At 38.8% G+C, this 21075-nt stretch overlaps 1 protein-coding gene across 2 annotated transcripts; it reads left to right on the forward strand.

Moving 5' to 3' along the window:
• Positions 1-1912: 1912 nt before the first annotated feature.
• Positions 1913-15791, forward strand: SLC38A2 (solute carrier family 38 member 2). Of its 2 annotated transcripts, none has more exons than XM_037846178.1 (16): positions 1913-2202; positions 3372-3568; positions 3877-3958; positions 4104-4219; positions 7014-7087; positions 7194-7286; positions 7417-7498; positions 8909-8991; positions 9386-9444; positions 9542-9709; positions 10126-10205; positions 10314-10414; positions 10992-11116; positions 11466-11610; positions 11725-11822; positions 12843-15791. In XM_037846178.1, exons 2-16 carry the CDS (start codon positions 3453-3455, stop codon positions 12939-12941), a joined length of 1521 nt encoding a protein of 506 aa, XP_037702106.1. In that variant the 5' UTR covers positions 1913-2202; positions 3372-3452; the 3' UTR covers positions 12942-15791. The 2 variants fall into 2 exon arrangements, with proteins under 2 accessions (XP_037702106.1, XP_037702105.1); XM_037846177.1 differs by having other exon boundaries at positions 1913-2198.
• The last annotated feature ends 5284 nt before the right edge of the window (positions 15792-21075 follow it).

Below are 21075 nucleotides of genomic sequence, written 5' to 3' on the forward strand. Positions count from 1 at the left end.
CTTCCCTTGTCCTCAATTTACAGATCTTATGCTTAAGTATGTGTTGCACTAGAAACCACTAAAAGTCCAAAGGAGAAGAGGTCTAGTTATGAAGTGCAACTTGGCAGCCATAACCAACAGTCGTGAGGGCTTCCTCAGTACCTCTGACTGTGCCTGAAGACCAACCAGCATCTCACTTGGCTGAAAGCGGTTTTCAAGCCCTTCTGTCTTTTATCAGTTGAAATACAAAGGACCTTCGTGAGACACTTCTCTAACCCATGGCTAAGCATTGCAGATTGTTTTCTGGACAAGAAGAGTTGATTGGTGTTAGTAGGGAATGTATGTGGATGGAAGGTATTCAAGTTTTTTCAGCCTGGGCTATGCGTCAAATTCCAAACCTGCCCTTGGGAGTTCACAATCCTAGGGAAACAATACCACAACTTGAACAATTTCGAGTACAAGACAGCACAGGTTTTAAAAAGTCCTGCACCACGTGGGCTAGAAAACACTACCTGCCGAAAGAGGTCTGAGAAGGGAGGAATTAAGGTGGAGGGAGGTTTTGCTGTGGATCAATGACTAAGTCTTGAGTGATGGTGGCATTTGGGGGGAGGAGAGGTTGGGCATTAAAACAGGAAAGAGTATTGTTCAAGTGAGACTGGTGTGAGAGGAGTAGGCTTGGGGTGGGGAACACAGGAGCATAGAGGGGAAATAGGGTCCTCCCCTGTCAATCACAAACACTGGTGGCAGGCTGAAGACACCGGCAGCCTCACGTGCTGCGGAAACAGGCAGTTGTACAGATTTCCTCAGGAAAACATTGAAAGCAAATTTGTGATCAACCCCAACCCTTTCCTCTATGCCCTGCCCAACCTCTCCCACGTCCCCAAAAGGAAGAGAGTAGTAGGTCAAACTCGTTTGTTTATTCATTCATTCAACCAACATTTCTCTCTTCTAAGCAGTCTTTGTTTTCACACCGACTCCTGCCTTTCCAGCAGCACCAAGTATTCCATTCCGAAGAACCCCCCCAACACACACCCACACACCCACACACACTTACTTGCCCGGCTCAGCAAGACTACATCCATCCCCGGAAGGGAAAGGACTGGGCTTGGGAAAAAGCACCTCAGAGCAGCTTTCCAACGGATGCAGTGCCTTTGTAAATACAAGGAAAGAAAGGCAGGGAGGGAGATAAGAGCTCTCACGTAAGGGGAGGAAGAGAGATGACTGAAATGTGTCTGCGAAGGGAAAAGTGGCACTCCTGAACCGTCTCAGAAGGGCGCGTCCCTAGAAAGGGCCCCCTTTCAAGGTCTGGCTTGCTAGTCAGGATGTAGCTTTTTCCCCAATAGAGTTTTCCACTTCCACACAAAAAATATCTCCAAAGGGAGCTGCAACCGACCTAATCACCCTAGTTTTGAAGGTCTAGATGAAGAAGAGCGAGAACAGAAACTGACCATCTGGACAACATCGCTGCTTTGGCCCAAGTATGTGGGAGAAAACTCCAATGTAAATGACAAAAATGAAAGACACAGAAGGTTTGGATGGGCGCGATGTGTCCCCAAAAGGACTCGAGGAGAAAGCAAAGACTGCTGGTGACTTGGATAGACGGGAATTAGAAGCTTCTCAAAGAAAACTGCACGTGTTGGGAAACAACCGGACCTAAAACTACTAGCAGAGGGGAGCATCAGAGGGAGTCTTTTCAGACAGACATGGAAACTGGAGATAGGTTTGGCTTCTCTGGGGGGTTCAGGGGCGCCTGCGGTGGGGAGGGGAGTCGGGGAAGGGGCCGGGCGGGGTAGGCGGGGTCTGCGGGGCGGGAGGCGGAGCCCAGGTGGTGTTGATACACAAAGAGACACCACCCGGGCGGCCGCGGCCACGGCCCCGCCCCCTGACGCGTCCTCCTGGGCTGCCGCTATAACCCCCGGCTCTCTGGGCTGCTGGAGAACCGCACGACGCCGCCGCCTATGAGCACCTTTTCCGCACCACGACCACCAGCCCGACCACGCGTTCCCGCACACTAGTTCCCGCACATTCGCACATTTCCCTTTGAGGTGGCGGACGTCGGACGATTGGAGCGGCAACTTGCCATTTTTCTTTTTTAATTAGAATCGTTTTTCCTGCTTTTTTTTTCTTTTTCTTTTTTTTACGATTTTTGTTTGACTGAGAAGAACCCACTGAAGCCGCTTGCGTGAGGTTTCCGAGACACAGGAGCGGAGACCACCGAAGTAGGTAACGTGGAAGGGGACATCTGTGCTCAAGGCGCGAGTCCTGGGCGGCGTGGGGGAGGGGCGCCCGGGAGGGGCCGCGGCGAGAAGACTGCCGGATACCGTTTCCTCCAGATGCGGGCGTTTTAGGTCAGCCGGGCCCACCTCTGACCCTGGCCCCGGCGCCGCCGTCCTCGCGAGTGGGGAGGGGGTGCGGGTTCCGGAGCCGCATCTTCCGTTAGGGGGAGGGGAGCCTGCCCGGCCTGCGGCTCTGCTGAGGCATGTCTTATGACTGTTTTGCATTAATAAAAAGAAAAAGAAAAAAACAAAACCCTGGGATCCGAGAGTCTGGAGGCGGTGGAGGTGGGTTTGGGCTTTTATAACAGAAGGCAACATTGGGGAAGACGGGCCGCGAACGTTTGACAATCGACGGTCGATGTTGCATCAGTTTACTTTCCGGGCATGGGAGGGGCCGGCCGGGCAAAGTGCGCGAGCCCAGTGCCTGTGTGTGCTCAAGATGTGTGTTCTCGAGAGCACGGATGTACGCGTGTAAACAAACCCACGGCGTCTAGTGCGCGCCCGGGAACGGGCATTCTGCCCCTTCTCGAAAGAGAAGAAATAACGTGAGCCTTTTCGCCTCCTTTTGGGAGTATGTTATCTGCCACAGAGGCATTTCCTCATCTGGTGGGCTCCGCACATTGAAGGGAGGATTACGCGGCACTGTTGTTATAAATGCCAGAGACGGGGGGAGCCATGCGCCTGGGTTGCTCGCAAACCTAGCAAATGCCTGGGCGGGATATGCGTCCTGCATTCCTGTGCACGACCAAAGAAACTGGAGGGAAAAGCAAAACAGCCCACTCTTCGCACCCCGAATCCTTCTTAGACTTGAAAGCGAGGGGAGGGCAAAATACTAAAAATCCGCCAGAGAGGGAGACTCGGCTTCCAGAGGGCGCGGGCCTCCGTCGGCAGAGAGCCGCCGTGGGATCATCTTTGTTCTCGGCGGCTCGGCTGTCTGTACTTTTCCGCCCCTCCGCGCGCCCCCGCCCTTCGCGCTCGCCTGGTACTTTTCCACTCGCCTGGGGATGATTCAGCCGCGCCGCGCTATTCGGCGGCGCGTCACGTGACCGCGGCGGCCGGGAGGACCCGAGGGCGGGCGGCCGCCGCAGTCCTAAGGCACCGCCCCTACCTTCTCAGGCGTCGGCGCGGCCCGTGCACCGCCAAGGACAAAAGGAGTCCGGCGCTGTTCATTGCAACAGATTCTTCCCGGTTCCCAGCATGAAGAAAGCCGAAATGGGAAGGTTCAACATTTCCCCGGATGAGGACAGCAGCAGCTACAGCTCCAACAGTGATTTCACCTACACTTATCCCACCAAGCAAGCTGCTCTGAAAAGGTGGGAGAAGTTGTGTCCTTTTAAAAAAGGTTTGTGGGTGGGATAGTTCTTTACCTAGAACTGTGCTTCTGTAGATTTAGTTTACTGCTTTTAGGATGAGTGCCCAGTGCTGTAATCTCTGAAAAGAGGATCTGGTTGGTTATCTTATTGCTGTGATAATATCTTGTGTAAAAATCGACAATTACTTAATATTTATACATTTAAATAAGCTTTGCTAGAACTAAAGGGGGAGGTTTTCATCTTAAAGTAATGTATAATTATGTATATTTCAACCAATTTAAAATTATATATATGTATTTTATTTGCAGTCATTATGCAGATGTAGATCCTGAAAACCAGAACTTTTTACTTGAATCAAATTTGGGGAAGAAGAAATACGAAACAGACTTTGTAAGTTAAAAATAATTATTTGTGTGTCTGTGTCATTATGGAGTAAAAGAATAGTTTTACTTATAGATTTCGAATCTAACTTGCCCAAAGCTGGTTTTCTCCATTTAATTATTATATGTCTGGTTATCGTTTTCCCTCTGTGTAGCATCCAGGTACTACTTCCTTTGGAATGTCAGTATTTAATCTGAGCAATGCGATTGTGGGCAGTGGAATCCTTGGGCTTTCTTATGCCATGGCTAATACTGGAATTGCTCTTTTTATGTAAGTATGTGTAAGTAGTGAGTCTGCCATACAGGGCGGTTAATTTGATGATACAACGAATTTTGACTCCAGAAACTGGATTTACAGTTGAAGTAGTTGATTACAAATCAATTGCTTAAAAAACTCTATCCTAGTACATAACTACACAATATCAAGAAAGTCAATTAGATAAGAAAAGGGTAAAATTTAAAATAACAATTAAACCAAAAGTCTTTTAAGACAAAGTTGTAAAAGGTGATGGATATTAAAAAGGAATCATTGATCCAGGGTGGTTAGGAATTCTGTTCTAGCAAAATCAATGTGGTAAATTGACAGTATCGCCAAGGACTTGTGTTTTCCTACATGCATTAGGAAAAGAATAATTCCTCTAAATATATAGGGTGTGGTGGTATTTACCTAACCTAGAACATGTTTAACACAAGTGAGTCATAATTTACTTGACACTTGAAAAGCAATGCAACCCTTACATGCTTTTTAAAATGTTTTCTTACAGATCTGTGCGGTTGCCATATGCTGTACCAAAAAAAGGGAATATTTTAATGAATAGTTGCTTTTAGAAGTTTTTTTCCCCCTAGTTGCCCCCTTATAACTAGTTATTCCTGTACTTCCTAGCACAAATACCTAAGATAGAATTTCAGAGCTGTAGAAAACTTTAGAGCAGTAGTTCTTAACTATTTTAGGTCACTGGAGAATGTGGTGGAATATATGGACCTTATTTCCAGAAAAACACAAAGCAAAAATACATACAGATTTGAGCTTGCGTTTTTCAATTATGTTTGTATATTAACCATTAAATTTAAATATCTGTGGATCTCTGGCTAAAGTAATTTCTGTGGAGATCATGTTACTTAATACCTTCATTGTACAGATAAAGAAATGACACAAATATGTAACATGGAATTGACTCATTGTGACAGAGGTGTTCAGTTAGTTGCCTTAAACTGAAGTTACTTTTTCCAGCAGAAAAGAATGTTGATGAAAAGAGCAGCAAACCTTTGTTTGCAAAGCTCTGATATGTGGAAAAATTCCACAGAGGTTAAGCCTGGTTTTATGAACCTGAAGCTGGTATTCAGTTTGGCTTGCTTCTGTAGCATGAGGCTTTTTTGAGACCTACAAAGGTGTAAAACAAGGAATTTACATACAGAGGGTCCTGGAGTTTCAAAGTATTTAGTTGGTAACTTGAATGGCACCATTGTAAAATAAAATGTTTGAATCCTGTCCTAGGTTTTGGTATAAAAACTGGAGGCAGTTTAAAATGCTACCAGTGAGGTTATAGTGCAGAATTAACATTAGATAAAATGGCATTTCTGTTTCATAAGTGAAAGCAAAATTCTTATGTTGCCCTTACACTTTTGAAATTATTTACACTTTCATAGGTGCTCATGTAAAGCTATATACATCAACCATGTGTTTTATAATTAGCCATTTAAAAATGGTTAAATAATGTCAAAGGTCTTAAAGTTTTTATTCATCAGTGTTTAAAAGGTTTCAGTATGGGGGTAAATTTGCCAAAGGGACTTAATAACTTTATGATCTGGTTAAATCTCGATAGCTGATCTTACTGTAAATGGGATCGATCTTGAGGTTGGAAGTAACCTCAGATGTTATAGTTCTGTTTATCCCTCATTGTCATTTCAGTGTAAGGATAGAAGGACTTAATCTGCCATCACACTCTTGAAATTGTTTTTTGATAAAATCCGCAGCTTTATCCAGTTAGAAGTGAGGCTGTTGATGTCATTTTCCACCTCCAACTACTAGAGCCCCTAACACTTCTGGTATTGGAATGGCAGTTGAATGCCACCTCCTACCTTTAATTAATAGCACTTTTTTTTTAACCAGCACCTCACAAGATTTTGCATACAGTTTACCCATATAGAATCAAGAAGCATGTGACTGTGTTCTTGTTTGCAGGGTTTTTTTTGTGGGTTTCCCTGATTTTGTTTTTTGTTTCTTTCTTTTTCGGGGGAGGGGAGTTTTCATATCTTTTTGTCTTGTGGGATGGGGGGGGGGTGAAGCTGCAATGTGAGAGACTCCATGCCCTAAAGGAAAATTAAACAGACATTGGGGTCCTTTAGTCCCTCTCTATCATCCTAACTTTCCCCCCTTTCAAATTAAGTAAAAGGATTTAGGGAGAAGGCCCAAACAGTAAGGCTGGTAGCCTACTTTATTTTAGCACATGCATCATTTAACTTTATGGCAATGACCAGCCTATATTCTGTATCACAGGTGGTTACTTCTCTGATTTGTACCCAGTTCTTTTGTAAGGCTTGTAGTGCCTAACACTTAAAATGATGATGTCTTTTCCCCCTTTCTTTATAGACCCATTCCTCTCCTTACCCATACATTCCATGTGGTCTAAAGACCTTTCCTGTATATATCTAAGTGGAATTTCATAATCACTTCCTGGGCTGCATTTAGTGGCAGGTGTTATCACTAATTTTACAGATAAAAGGAACCATTAATACAGAATCAAAATAAAAGTCTTGTAACGCCACCATTGGAAAGTTTGGCTTTCCAGTTTCTTCCTCTACCTTTGGCTCAGTGGGTAAACTCCTGCTCTCAAGAAATGTTATAGAACTTTATCTGAGATATGATCCAAGTTGTTAGTGCCAGATAAGAGAAATGTTGATATTCCCATCTAGCCTGCGAGGGAACACACCAATTCTTGGAACAGTGGAACACAAGAAATTTTAGAACCAGCTCCATATTTATTGTTTAAATGACAACCAAAAAAGAATTGTGTTTGAATATAGCCATGCTTGTTTATAACCCGGCGTTTTCTTTCTTTCATCAGAATTCTCTTGACATTTGTGTCAATATTTTCCTTATATTCTGTTCATCTCCTTTTGAAGACTGCCAATGAAGGAGGTATAGTAGCATTTTTGATCTTTCCGAAAGTAATTATTTATATCTATCATGATTTTCTTTCTTTGTATAAAGTACTTGCTTCATGCTTATGTTTTTCAAATTATAGGGTCTTTATTATATGAACAATTGGGGCAGAAGGCATTTGGATTGGTTGGAAAACTTGCTGCTTCTGGATCAGTTACAATGCAGAACATTGGAGGTAAGAACTGTTTAAAAAGCAGTTTGGGTACACTTTTTGTTCATTGTGTAGCACAGAGTGGTGATACATTAGTTTTAGTGTCAGGTGCCACATTTTGCACTTGTAATGGTATAATTTTGTTTTCCTCCAGCTATGTCAAGCTACCTCTTCATAGTGAAATATGAGTTACCTTTGGTGATCAAGGCATTAATGAACATTGAAGATACAACTGGGTAGGTGCTAAGTAAGGTTACTCGTAAGAAACAGCTATAGTCCACAGTTGTTAGATATGTCATATAAAAACTGGATACAAAATGATTATCAGTAATTATCCATAAAGTGATTTGAACTTTTGAGAATGAAGTGCCAAAGATAGTAGCTAGTCCTATAGCTCTGAGTAACTAAATGCTATCCTCTGCATGAAAGGAGGTTATCTAGAATTTACCTCCTCTCTTTATATTCACTTTTTTGAAGAAGTTATAGCTGTTGAATACTATCTAACATAAGTTAGGACTGAAACTTGGAATTACATTAAAAAATCAATTCCCATCCGGCTTTTAAACAATTAGTCTGTTTAAAATGCAGAATATAAAAAAATGCTGGCTATGCTGTAGAAACCTTATCCTCCTAGCAAAGTTACTCATCCTAGTGGACTAACAGGTTTTTATCTAAAGTAAACATAGGGGAAGGGATAATATACTTCCCAGCTCTGGTCAGAATAAAGAGGTGTGGTTATTCCTGGTGTGGCTTTAGAAATTTAATCTGACAGGGTGATCTTTAAATATTAGTTTTCTGTGGGGTCCCAAGCTAAAGTAAGTGGAGTAGAATTCACAGAGCAGTCGAATTTGAAAATAATGATTTTGTTTTAAAAGATGAAGTTAATGATTACCTGAAAAGGAAAAGTTATTGCTAGCACTCTTAGAGACATAGGTAATATTTTCTCCAAGTTCAGAAGGGATTCTTTCTAAAGTGTTTGAAATCAAGGTGGATCAAGGTGCCACAACATGTTCTGGTAGCCTGGAATAAGTCCTGATTTGGGGAGTTAGGTTTTGTTTTTGCCAGTGCATTTTACCCATGCACGAAAATATTTTCTTGATGAAATGTTTAAAGTATATTTGCTAACAAATGTCTGGAAAAACTTTTTTAAAATTCCCGTTTCCAGCTTTAGAAAATGAAAGCCAAAGCTATGACAGTTGGTGTACAGTCTTTCTTAAATGCTTAAAGATAAGATTATTGGCCTAACAATGCCATTTTGTTCCCTACATTAGTATCAAGTCTTTAAGGAGCATTTATGTTATGAATCAGTTGGCAGCCTTTCCAGAGCAAACTGGGACAAAGTTACACTGTTTCATACTCCATTTCTAACCTGAATAAATATCATCTTATGCACAAAGAAATTTATTCCCAGCAAGCATGAATAAGCAATACTTTTTCCAAATCCATCTTTTTTGTGTGTTTTAATAGCATTTCTATGAAATGAGTCCTTTTAGAAGGATAGCCCTTCTATATTTAGCCCTTCTATAATATTGCCTCTTTTTTGACTTCTCAGGTAGAATCAGTTTTGTGTGTGTGTATTTGAAAGATGTTATATTCTTCTTGAAGCTATTGGTGACAGGTTTTGACCTTATTTTTCTTTAATTCAGATTGTGGTATCTGAATGGTGATTATTTGGTTCTACTGGTGTCACTGTTGCTCATTCTTCCCTTGTCGCTGCTGAGAAATTTAGGTGAGCAAACCCATCTCTAAAGAGAATTGAAATGAGCTTCTCAACAACTAGCTAATAATACCTTTGGGAGTTGCAGCATGCAAAACTTGTTAGTTTAAAATCTTGGCAGGATAGCTACCCAGGAACCAGAACATTGTGAAATACTGGCTGTTCGTTGACATTTACATTATCTTATTGTGCTTTGTAAATAAAAACACAAAATGATGATTTTTATCACTTTGGTTCTTATTTTTTTAAGTCATTCTATATCTTATTTTTAAGAATGAGAAATTTAATATTGTACCAACATTTGAGTGTCTAAAGTCTTCCAGGCAGAATTGAGCTGTTCAGTGGAGAAAATATATTTGCCCTAAACTCATTTTATTAAACTAATAATGATTTTTGCCTCTTACAGGATATTTAGGATATACCAGTGGCCTTTCCTTGTTGTGTATGGTGTTCTTTCTGATTGTGGTAGGTGTAATTTTTCTCTCAAGTTAGAAATCTTAAAGAAGGTTTTATAAGCCCTGTCACATTGTTCAGTTTAACAAAATGCAAAATAAATTTTCAGGTGATCTGCAAGAAATTTCAAATTCCTTGTCCTGTGGAACTTGATTTAATAATAAGTGAAACAATAAACAGCACCTTAACACATCCAACAACTTTTGCACCTGATATGGTATTTAACTTGACTGAAGATGATTCTTGCAGACCACATTATTTTGTCTTCAACTCCCAGGTAACTAAATACATCTTTATTTTCAAAATGGAAGATTTTAGTAAAGAAAAGAGGAAGGCTAACAACTGGAAATCTAAAATAACTCCCAAGGTAAAGGGAGGAGGAGAAGAAAGGGGCTGTTCTAAAACATTTTTGGTTAGCTAGTTAATTATTGAGGCAGTGAAGAAAGTTTTGCTTTATATCTTAAATTGAGATGTGAAATAATCATATGGTGTTAATAATTGAGACATTCATAAAGAAGATAGGATGTTGATCAGACATGCTAAACCATGTAGATGAATTGAAATTAATTATGCATGGGAAACTATTTTAGGCTTTGATTCTAAGATTAAGTTAATATGAAATAAAGTGCTGAACTGTGACAGCACCTGAGTTTGTCACATCAAGATATTAAGTAGAAATTTACCTTTTTTCAGACCGTCTATGCTGTGCCAATTCTGACCTTTTCATTTGTCTGCCATCCTGCCATTCTTCCCATTTATGAAGAGCTGAAAGGGTGAATACTTAGATTTATAAATTTTTTGGAAATATTGGGAAAATATTAGAATGCTGTTGCTATGAATTGCTAAAAGATATATTTTCATTTTCCTTTGAATTTACATAGCCGCAGCCGTAAAAGAATGATGGATGTGTCCAAGATTTCATTTTTTGCCATGTTTCTCATGTACCTGCTTGCTGCCCTCTTTGGATACCTGACATTTTATGGTAAATAATGTCTACTTTACCAAAAGGGAAAAAAAAACCTTATTGGAATGAAATTGTTCCTTTTGTATGTGTGGTTCTATCCCTTAAAAACAACTTTTCATTCTCTTGGTATGTTTCATATTTGTCATGAGAAATTGAATTTAGAGCTTAGAACTTTTATTGATTATTTAATTAGTAACTTCCAGAATCCACATTCAAAGATACACCATTAGTCATTTGCTGGCATTTTGTATGATGTGTTTGCTTTTAAGTTCATCCAGCTTATTTTGTCTCCTTCTGTCACCTTTAAAGTATACAACACCCACAAACTGTAAGCCAGACCAAAGGATTTAGGTATTTGACTCGTGTTGCTTTTAATGGGGTCATGTGGCTAAATCTCCACTTGGTCTTTAGAAAAATATTCCTTTAATGTTTTTTTAATCATATTAACTATAATTGCAAAGTAATCTTATTAGCTTCTTAGCTTCTAGTTGTTTTGCAAGTAGCTAATAGCTTTGGAGGAAATATTGCTTAGATTTGCTATGTAGTCTCCAGAAAGAAAACAGCATCCTTGAAGCTTTTTTTCTCTTTCCTATAGAACATGTTGAGTCAGAATTGCTTCACACCTATTCTGCTGTTGTGGGAACTGATATTCTTCTTCTCATTGTTCGTTTGGCTGTGTTGGTGGCTGTCACCCTGACAGTACCAGTAGTTATTTTCCCAGTAAGTAATCATCTGCTCTGCTTTCATAGGAATGAGCTTTTAAATACGTGAATATTTGAGATTTTCATCTTTTTGGAGAAGGGAAACAGTACAAGAGCTATGCTAAGTTGATGGTGGTTTTAAAAGGACCTTTTCTTCATACGTTACAGATTTTCAAAACATTCAAGAGCATTCTGCTCATAATTGAAAATATAAAATGGTCTTCCAGTGTCCAAATGTTTAGAAAACAGCAGCATAAGAGGAGGCACAATTTAACTTTAGAAATCGCTGCTGTTTTCAGATGTATTTCCAATTACATGGTTGATTTTTCTTCCCCATTCATTAAAATCTAATATCTTTTTTTTTGCAGATCCGGAGTTCTGTAACTCAGTTGTTGTGTGCAGCAAAAGATTTCAGTTGGTGGCGTCATAGTCTCATTACAGTGTTGCTGTTGGCATTTACCAATTTGCTTGTCATCTTTGTTCCAACTATTAGGGATATCTTTGGTTTCATTGGTAAGTTTTAGAAAGTATCTTAAGGTTATTCAGATGCCAGGGTTTTTAAGGTTTAGCAAATGAATCACAAGTGATCCGCTGAAATGTAAAGAAAAGGTAAATGTTCTTTTACAGGTGCATCTGCAGCTGCTATGTTGATTTTTATTCTTCCATCTGCCTTTTATATCAAGTTAGTGAAGAAAGAACCAATGAAATCTGTACAAAAGATTGGGGTGAGTCAAAGATTGGAACTCTCGCGGCAGTAATAACCATTTAATAGCAGAAATTCCTCAGCTGATTTTAATTTTAGTCTTGTAGTTACCACTTGCTGTAACTTAAGTGTATATCAAAGATGAAAGATTGGGGGAGGGGAGGTGAAAGATAATTTGCCCCAATCTAAAAAATAAATAAGTTGAAAGAAAGTTAATTATTGGATACTTTAGAGATGGGAATAGAGGTAGAGTGCAGAGTAAGATACTGACCCAACTTTTATCGTTTGTTTAACCAGTATTTGTTGACCGCCTATTGTGTGACAGGCACTTGACTGAACATTAAATATATAAAAGAGAAGATGGGATGTTTAGTATAGTGGGACTGACCATCTTCATAAAACAGGAAAGCTCTGGGGGACTTTAATCTCAGTAGTGTTTGCTGTGTACTTACTCTAAGGTGTAATAGCTGATTACTAAGAATATCATACGTTAACCACAGGTGATGTAGTTTTATATCAGAAATCCTAGTGGAGATTTTTAGAAAAAGTAGTGCTTTTCAGCCCTCATTTTCCAGTACCATCTGGTTTGATTAAATTGCTAGAAATGTGTTTATCAACCAAGCTGTCTTATTTTACTCAAAATTATATAACTGCAATAATTGCAAGATAGGATTAAAAGTAAACATGTCTCAGAAAAACCTGGCTTTGACTCAGGATACATTTTAGGATGGCTCAGGTTTGATCTTGTGACTTAATTTTTGTTTTAAAAATGCAAAATTCCAGTCAAGTTCTATATAAAGTAGTTTATTCAGAAAAGTAGGTTACTTTTTCTTTTGAGCGTGGTAAGTTTGAAGACTTCAGAAATGCAGTTATTTTGAATTATGGATTTAACTCTGATCACTTAAAACCATATTCTACAGAATTAAAGTTTTACTTGTTAAAGATTTTTTACAATAATTATAAGCCTATTAAAAAAGCACAGTAAAAGGAATGTTTAATTTGTTTTGCCTGCTGATCAGTTTTCTTTGTGTGCACGTTGCAGGCTCTCATTTTCCTGTTGAGTGGCGTAGTGGTGATGATTGGAAGCATGGCCTTGATTATTTTGGATTGGGTACACATCGCCCCTGGAGGTGGCCATTAACTGGCACTACTTCAACTCCAATAGTCCATTTGATGCCAGTGTTGAGTCAACTCTCAACTACTATAAAATTTCATCTAATTTTTCAATTTCACTTCCTTTTGAAGTGCAGATTCCTCGCCGGTTCTTCTGAGTGCAGAATAAGTGAACTTTTTTTTTTTTTTTAAAGAAATTATTCTGTATGATAGAAACAGATATTAACAACAAAACCACGAGTCTCGGGTTAAGGGAAGTGACAATTTTATTCCATTCCAGAGAATGGACGAACTCTTAACTTTTATCAAGCCACATGTTTGGCTGTGTCATTGTTTAACTTGGATATTTTATTATTTTACTTGAATGTGCCTAATGGAACCATTCGTTGTGAGAAACAATTCTTAATTTACAGCAAAGTATTGAAATAACCGTTAAGAAAACACTATTATTTTTTGTACCAAAAATACTTAATAGACCTCAAAGCACTATTTTACTTTTAAGAAATTGCTTTTTTTGAACTTTATCCAGAAGTGGTTGTCAATAAATTCCTTTAAAATTTTCATTGATATTTAAAACTGAAAATTAGTATTATGAAATGATTTGCCTTTTTGTAGGCATAATAAGCCAAATACTTTTTTACCCAAAATAATTTTTAGAGAAAGTGATGTAATGAAAAATTAAACCATTGAATAGGAGCATAGTTTTCCATTTAGAATTTCACCATTACTTAAAGAATAATTTAAGGATTACTACTATACCAAATCAGATGAACTCGGTTCATCACTTTTCTTCTCTGTCCCCAAATAATCCGGTTCATTAAGACTGAAATGTTTATGGCTTCATCCTATTAGAATGGAAGAGAATATACACATATCTGTGGGAAATAAAGTGACTCATTTTGAGGTACCAAATAGTGCAATTGGGTAAAACAGGGTTTATTCAGTTGCATCTGCCTCCAGAGTTGTACTGGCAGCTCTGGTCTCTTTTTGGGCCAGCCCTTTTTTTGACATTGCTTCTAGCAATGGAAAATGGGTGTTTAATGGCTGTTAGCCGAAACTATTCTGTCCAGATTACAACTTTTCAAAATGCTCATCTGCTACTGGAAGTAGGAATTACTTGATTATGTATGGCTTAGTTACGTTCATGTTTTGTCTACAGTAGAGGTCTAATCCACAGGTTACACCAATATTAGGTATGAGTTTTCTTTATATAAGCCACTGGGTTCATGCAGTAGGCTTTTTTAAAAGAAAAAAAACTCATGCACTGGATTGTCATCTCATTCTTGTACAACTTAGAATTATTTGTTTACATCCAACAAATGGTTAGCTAGGAAAAACAGTGCAACATAAGTGTAAGTAATTGTTTTAGTCCAACTGCATGTTCACCCTTCCATTTCAATCCCAGTTAGAAGTGAAGACATTACTTTTAAACTTGGCTTTAAGAGCACATTTATTGTACATTATGGTGTATGGTGAATATATCATTAAATAATGAGGTACTTTGCTCATCAAGCATAATGTCTAAAACCCAATATACATAATTCCATTAGCGGTTGAGGGAAGCAAATGGAATCATCAATTGGTTATCTGGCTCTGAGGTTCTCTCTTGAACTAAACTTTTTTTTAGCAAGAGTCAGTACTGTGGGAGACATGGTTTATGTTACACATTCTTGTATCATATGTGACTAAATTACAGACGGTATGTCTGTAATCAAAGACCCTTATGGAACTGGAAGACATCTTGTAGTGCTACATTGGGTGAAACCAATGGTCCATTTTTGTTTATTTCCATGAAAAACACAGTCGGGGACCATCAAGAAAAGGCAGTGAGAAGATGGATTCTACAGCACTGCTTTCATTTAATTGGGCTTTTGGCACTCCATTTGAATTCAGAACCTCAACTCTAGTTCAGACCAAGAATTGGCATTTCTGCTTGAGTTCCTGAAAAGAATTGCTGATTTTTTTTAAGACTTGCAAGGGAAACCAAGTATACTTCACATCCTTTCATATGGGAGAAAATACCATTTAATGGCAACCTGGAAGAAAAGGGGGAAAAAATCTTCAGAGGCTTCTCTGATGCTCTTCGGCCGTTTGAAGTTCAAATTCAACTGTTTAGTGTAAATTCCAATGCATAATTTTCTTGGATCTGTCTTAGCTGCCTTGAGGTTCCTAAAGTAATGAATTCCCATTAATGAGCAGTCTACAGTATTAGAACCACTGTCTTGTCACCTCATTTTGCATTACTGTCTTCCGTGGGTGTTTCTCTTATAACTGTAATGTTATTTATAGAACAGCATTAATCCATTAAAAGCTAACCTATTTTTCAATATTTATGGTAATCTATGTACATACATTGTCTGTCCATATGTATTTGTAAATAGGTTGTATATAATGTCAGGTTTGGGTCTTGGGTTTACGTGTATATATATTCCTGTAAGCTTAACTGCATTTTGATGAATTCATGCTATGTATCTATAAAAAATTGTCCCAAAAGTTACCTGTGCAGAGAAACAATTTGTATGAACAAAATGGCAAATTGTGTTCAAACATGAGAATGTTAAGGCATTTGTGCAGATTGTATTTTTAATAAACTGGTTGAACATAAAAGTTTATCATGAAAACTTGGTGCAAATTCAGATTACATTTAAGTTTTAAATAAGGTCTAACTTTTCTAAATGCAGTGGTTACCAAAATGTGATGTGTAATGAAAGACTTGAGAAACCTGGGTGTGTTAACTTTCTGTATATAATGTAAATATCCCCCACTATACTGTTAGAGGCCAACAATTCCAGTATGGCTTGTTGGCAGAGTGCTACACCATTTCAGTGAAACAAAATGTTTGTTTTAACTGAACTAAAATAAACATGCTTAATCCTGAGTAGCAAGTGTTTTCTTTGAAGTAATTGTATAAGCAAAGTGATGTGTTTTGTATGAAGTGTCTGATGTGCTAAGTACAGCACCTAGCACTGAGTGGGCACCCAATAAGTGTTCAGTACTGTAATGAAGAAAAAGAAAACGTTTATTTTAAAGCTCCAAAAAATTAATCAAGTGAGGAGAATTAAGTTCAAAAAAAAAAAGCTAAAAGTCATGTCAAGGACCCTAATTTAGGCCTGCTGACAGCTAAGAAGGGGCTAGTAAGTACATCAGAAATAGCTGGGAAGCTTTTTAGAACTGCAGTTTCCTGGAGCACATGCCTAGGGAATTTGATTCCTTAGGTCTGGGATGTGGCCCATGATCTTTTCAGAAAGCTACGTAAGTGGTTTTGATACACAGAATTAGGGGGTATTGAAATAGGCCTGGGAGGAATTCAGATTAAACTTTGGTGAATTAGTGATGAAAAAGAAGGGCTGAATCTGCAGTTGAGGAATTATTGAGCATCCTGATTTGTGAATGGGTTCACCTAAGTGACACTAGATGTGGGATGAAGGTTAATAAAGCTTGGGTCCTCCCTGACTCCCAGGGGTGTAAATCTCACTGGCAACACAGGACATGACTCCCGAGGATGAATCTGGCCCAGCATTGTGGGATTAAGAACATCTTGACCAAAAGGGGGATGCAAATTGAAACAAAACTTCAGTGGCTGAGAGATTTCAAATGGGGTTGAGAAGTCATTCTGGTGGGCATTTTTACACACTATCTAGAGAACTCTTTTTAGATTTTAATGTATAATGTATAATAATGTATTGGAATAGCTGAAACCATCAAACTGCAACCCAGTAGCCTTGATTCTTGAAGACGATTGTGTAACAATGTAGCTTACAAGGGGTGACTGTGAAAACCAGTGTGTGAATGGATGAGTAGAAAACATGGGGACAAAAACTATAAATGAAAGGGTGGGATGGGGGGATGATTTGGGTGTTCTTTTTTATTTTTACTTTTTTTTTGTTATTTTTAGTCTTTCTGGTATAAGGAAAATGTTTAAAAAAATAGATTGGGGTGATGAATGCACAACTAAATGATGGTACTGTGAACAGTTGATTGTACACCATGGATGATTGGTATGTGAATGTATCTCAATAAAACTGAATTTAAAATAAAATTAAAAAAAAAAAAAGCTTGGGTCCTGTAAAGCTGAAATGTCCAAAACTGAAACAAATAGGGGAGATAGCGGGGAACAGCAGTTGTGCTTGGGAGTGGTTCCAAAGGCAAGGGAACTTAACAAGAAATTGATATCCAGTTGTTACGATCAAATGAGAAGGAACATTTGTGATTAGGAAGTATAGCAGAATATGCAACGAGTCTGAATTGAAGAAAGGACAGTTGCAAAAATTCATTCAACAAGCTTTAGTAGTTGTACCTACCACGTGATTAGTAGTTACTACCTTCTAAGCAATGCCTTGGTGTTACCACTTTAGCTTTCAAAGTAGGGATTTTGCCTGTAAGGCCCTTTCCTCCCTTCACCAATAAAGGCTAGCCACTTTTCAAGTCACATTCCCAATTTCCCTCCCCCCTTCTTCATCTGCGTATCTGTTGGAAAGTTTAACATTGTTTGCCTTCTGTTCTTGGGGGACAAGTGTGAGGGGTGGAACTTGAACTTGATCATCTCTTCTCAGATCTCAGCATATAGTGCTTTGCATGTTGTAGGCCTGCCATAACTGTACTTTAAATTAAAAATTATTCTAAAAGTTTCAGGTTATCAACCTAGAACAGACTGTTCATGAAACTAATAGCCATCATATCAAGTATCTACTACATACCAGATAGAAAAGATCACTTCTACAATATACAACCCTTAATGATATGCCGTTTTTATAGGTAGAAGACAAGGTCCAGAGCACTCAACTGACATGCACATAGGAAAGAGTGGGGTTATGTGGCAGACAGACTTGGGTTCTAAGCGAACCTGTACATTCCCAATTATGACATTTTTAAATTGATACCAAAATGAATCAAAATGCCAACTTATCAATCTATAATTAGAAATACATTTGGTGGATAGGTCCACTCAGAAAATGAAAATAGTGTACTATAACCAGGGAGTCAGCTATTCCCAAGAGATACCCATTAGATCTGAGGAGTATTCCAAGAACATTTCTAACTAAAGAGCCAAGCTGTTTGTCTTGACTTGGAAATAACAAGAGAGTTGGCTTAGTTACCTTGTTGGTAAGCAAGTAAGGAATATCCACTTAATTTAAGCAAAAAATGGTGGCAGGGAGAGAACTTAAGAACTCAGAATTAAACAAAAGTTAGATAAATAGTTTTCCAAAGGATCAAAACCTAGAGTTGTCCAGAGGCTTCAATGACGTTTGTGAGACTTGAATGTAAAACCCTGCAATTGATTAGATTCTGAGCTTTCTTCAGTTTCTCTGGATAAACTAATTGGCAAGCAATTGATCAAACACTCACCCTGATCCACTCCAATATGGTCAGGTGGGCAGGATGATGCAGTTCAGACACGGCTGCCAGGATGCACCCCTGTAGTCAGGGGAATAGTCCTCAGAGGAAGGTGAGATGGTCATGGATGGAAATAGACGCCGCAGGTGGTTACCTTAGCTGGAGAGGCACTCAAACAGTGTCTACTAAAGTGCCTAGAGATACTGATAAACTCATTTTCTTTAGATTTCTTTTTTCAAAACTTCCAGGCAGAATATCAGCCTTCTTTTTTTACTTTGCCCCCAACTAAAATTATTACAGCTTCCTCAAATCACAGTTTTCTGATTTCACCCAAAAGAGTAGTAAGCTTCATAAGAGCAGACATCTTTCTTTTCACTAATTTATCTACAACATGTACAAGTGTCAGGCACATAGTAGGTGCTCAATACAATTATTGAACAACTAAATATGCCCTTTATTTCCTATAGCAAAGTTGAGGTAAGACTCAAACTTTAAAGCAATAATTTATTAAAAGTTTGGAAAATAAATACAGGACGTTCCATGAAATTAGACACTCTGACTTAAAAGACAGAGTTTACTCATTTCAACAAAAGGCCTACTACAGGAAAGCTTTGTTGCCTAACCTATCATCTGCCTCCAGGTGGCAGACACCATCTACTACACAAGTGATTTTGTAGGGGGTGAAATCCTTTTTTCAAACCTTACCCAGATTTGGTCATCCCCACACATACTACATGGAAGGAGTTAACACAGCAGGTCTGGTTGCTTACTCCTTGCGTGTCTTCAAGGGAACCATGAGTGATCCTCGGCCAACCCCTGGTGATATGGTCCTAGGAGTATTCTTTGTTAGTGATGATTTTGTTTTTTTACACCTGGAGCAATGCACCATGCTGCCCTGGCTTGTCAAGTTGTTTTGCACAAACACCAAGATTAATTATGTGCATCTGATTTAATTGTTGGGGTCCTGAGTTTCAGTTACCATGGCTTATTGCATAGTAGGGTATGCCTATGTGACCAGTTCCCCATAAAAGCCTTGTACCCTGAGACTCGTTTGGGCTTCTCTGGACAGAGATATTCCACACGTGTCTCTGTAGTTCACCGCTAGAAAGTGAGCACTTCTATGTAGCCTCAGATAAGGTAGGTCTTGGAAGCCTGTGCTGGACCTCTTGAGACTCCGCTATTGCTTTATCTTTTTGCTGTGTATCCCTTACTATCGTACAACTTGCTGTAGTCTTGTGAGCCCTTCTGAGTCACTGAATGTGAAACATGTATGGTCTCTATTTTTTCACTACACCATCAGTTTGAAACTTCAGTATTGCTTGCCTTCCCTGGGAAGAAGCTATTCACATCAAAAGCTACAAAACATTATTAAGCAAGTTTTAAAAAAACATTGTCTCAGGGGTGGGGAGGGTCAGATAGCAAAGGAGAGTTTTATATCACACATCCCACTGCATGCAACTTTATAAAATCCCGTTTGAAATGCCTCTTCTCCCAAGTCCCTTAGGCTGTTCTGTGAACTGGAGAGTCTCTCTTTCCACCCTTCCTCTCACTTCATACACAACTTGTACCCTATTCTCATGAATGCCCTGTTCTCATCTCTGCTCTCACAGCTGCCTATTCTTCTCAAAAAAACAAAAACTTGGAAGTTATCAGGACTCACCTTCCTGAGATGGCAGTTTACTGACCAGATATTTCAATTTTTATTCTGCTATTGGAGATTTCACTCTTCCTCCCACCCTTCCTAAATGACTTATCTAACTATTCTGCCCAACCACTGTAAGTACTCTCCCTGAAAGAAGTTCTGGTAAATTCAAAGTTTTCATCACATTATATTAAAAAGGTCTTATGTAGACCCCCCAATATAGAAAGTAGATAAAAACAGAGCTGCACTGGTTGAAACAGGGCCATGGATGACATCTAGAGCCTGACAGCCTCACTGCCTCCTTCTACCTGCTTTAGCATTCCATAATGATCCATAACATACTGGCTTAACACTACAGAATGCGGTTTGAAAAGCATGACTCTCAATTCTTTCAGGAGAACAAGACTCCAAGAAGACAAGAACCCTGGTAGCCCGAAGCTCAGCTACCAAGTCCTCATTTTCTGGGTACTCTTTCTCTCCTTATTGACATCCCAATTATTTTTATCGCAGTACAACCCACTATCAAGATTGACACCAGAGGTTCCCACAGAGGTCATTATACCCAGGTCTCCTTGACCATGACTATATTGCTGAGTAGACACTCAAGTCCTTCCAGATATCTCTAAGGTGGAGTAAATGGAAAAATCAAAGTGAAAAATGAACATCGATGTTACATAACCCATCCCCTGCCCCCTCATTAACAATTATGCCATTGATGAAAATTACCTTTGGTTTGCTTAAAGAAATCATACTCCTTTTAAATAGGTAGGGGAAGAAATCTTTTAAAATGCATTGACCTTCCAGTTACATTTAGTTCTGAAGGTCTTTAATTTTAAAAAGGCAAGTGATAACAAATCCTCTGAATCATCTGTTTCTCAGGATAGGGGAAATTGTCCCTAGGTCCTAAAGGTATAACTTTAAAATTCGGAAGTTATCATACAGTCTTACTGAAAATGAAACAAAATCACCCACCAATATACAAATATAATTTTTAAAAAATGATGTGCCTGGTCAAAAGGCAATAAGAGGGACTAAATATATTAAGGATGACTATTTTAAAGATGTAATCCCATCAAGCAACTCTTTCTTCTTCTTAAGCGGAAATGCCTCCTGTAAGTTTTGGTAAATAAGAAATTTTCTTCCAGAATCTCCAATCCACTATATCATTTTATGGAATCATGTTACA

Source organism: Choloepus didactylus, chromosome 8 (genome assembly GCF_015220235.1).
Source record: "Choloepus didactylus isolate mChoDid1 chromosome 8, mChoDid1.pri, whole genome shotgun sequence".
In the NCBI taxonomy this organism is placed as follows: Eukaryota; Metazoa; Chordata; class Mammalia; order Pilosa; family Megalonychidae; genus Choloepus; species Choloepus didactylus.

Excerpts from the sequence above, each read along its gene's own strand:
- SLC38A2 (XM_037846178.1), top strand. The coding sequence starts at position 3,453 with ATGAAGAAAGCCGAAATGGGAAGGTTCAACATTTCCCCGGATGAGGAC. Across the intron at positions 10,415-10,991 it reads TGGATACCTGACATTTTATG|AACATGTTGAGTCAGAATTG; the intron begins GTAAATAATGTC and ends TCTTTCCTATAG. Across the intron at positions 11,117-11,465 it reads TACCAGTAGTTATTTTCCCA|ATCCGGAGTTCTGTAACTCA; the intron begins GTAAGTAATCAT and ends TTTTTTTTGCAG.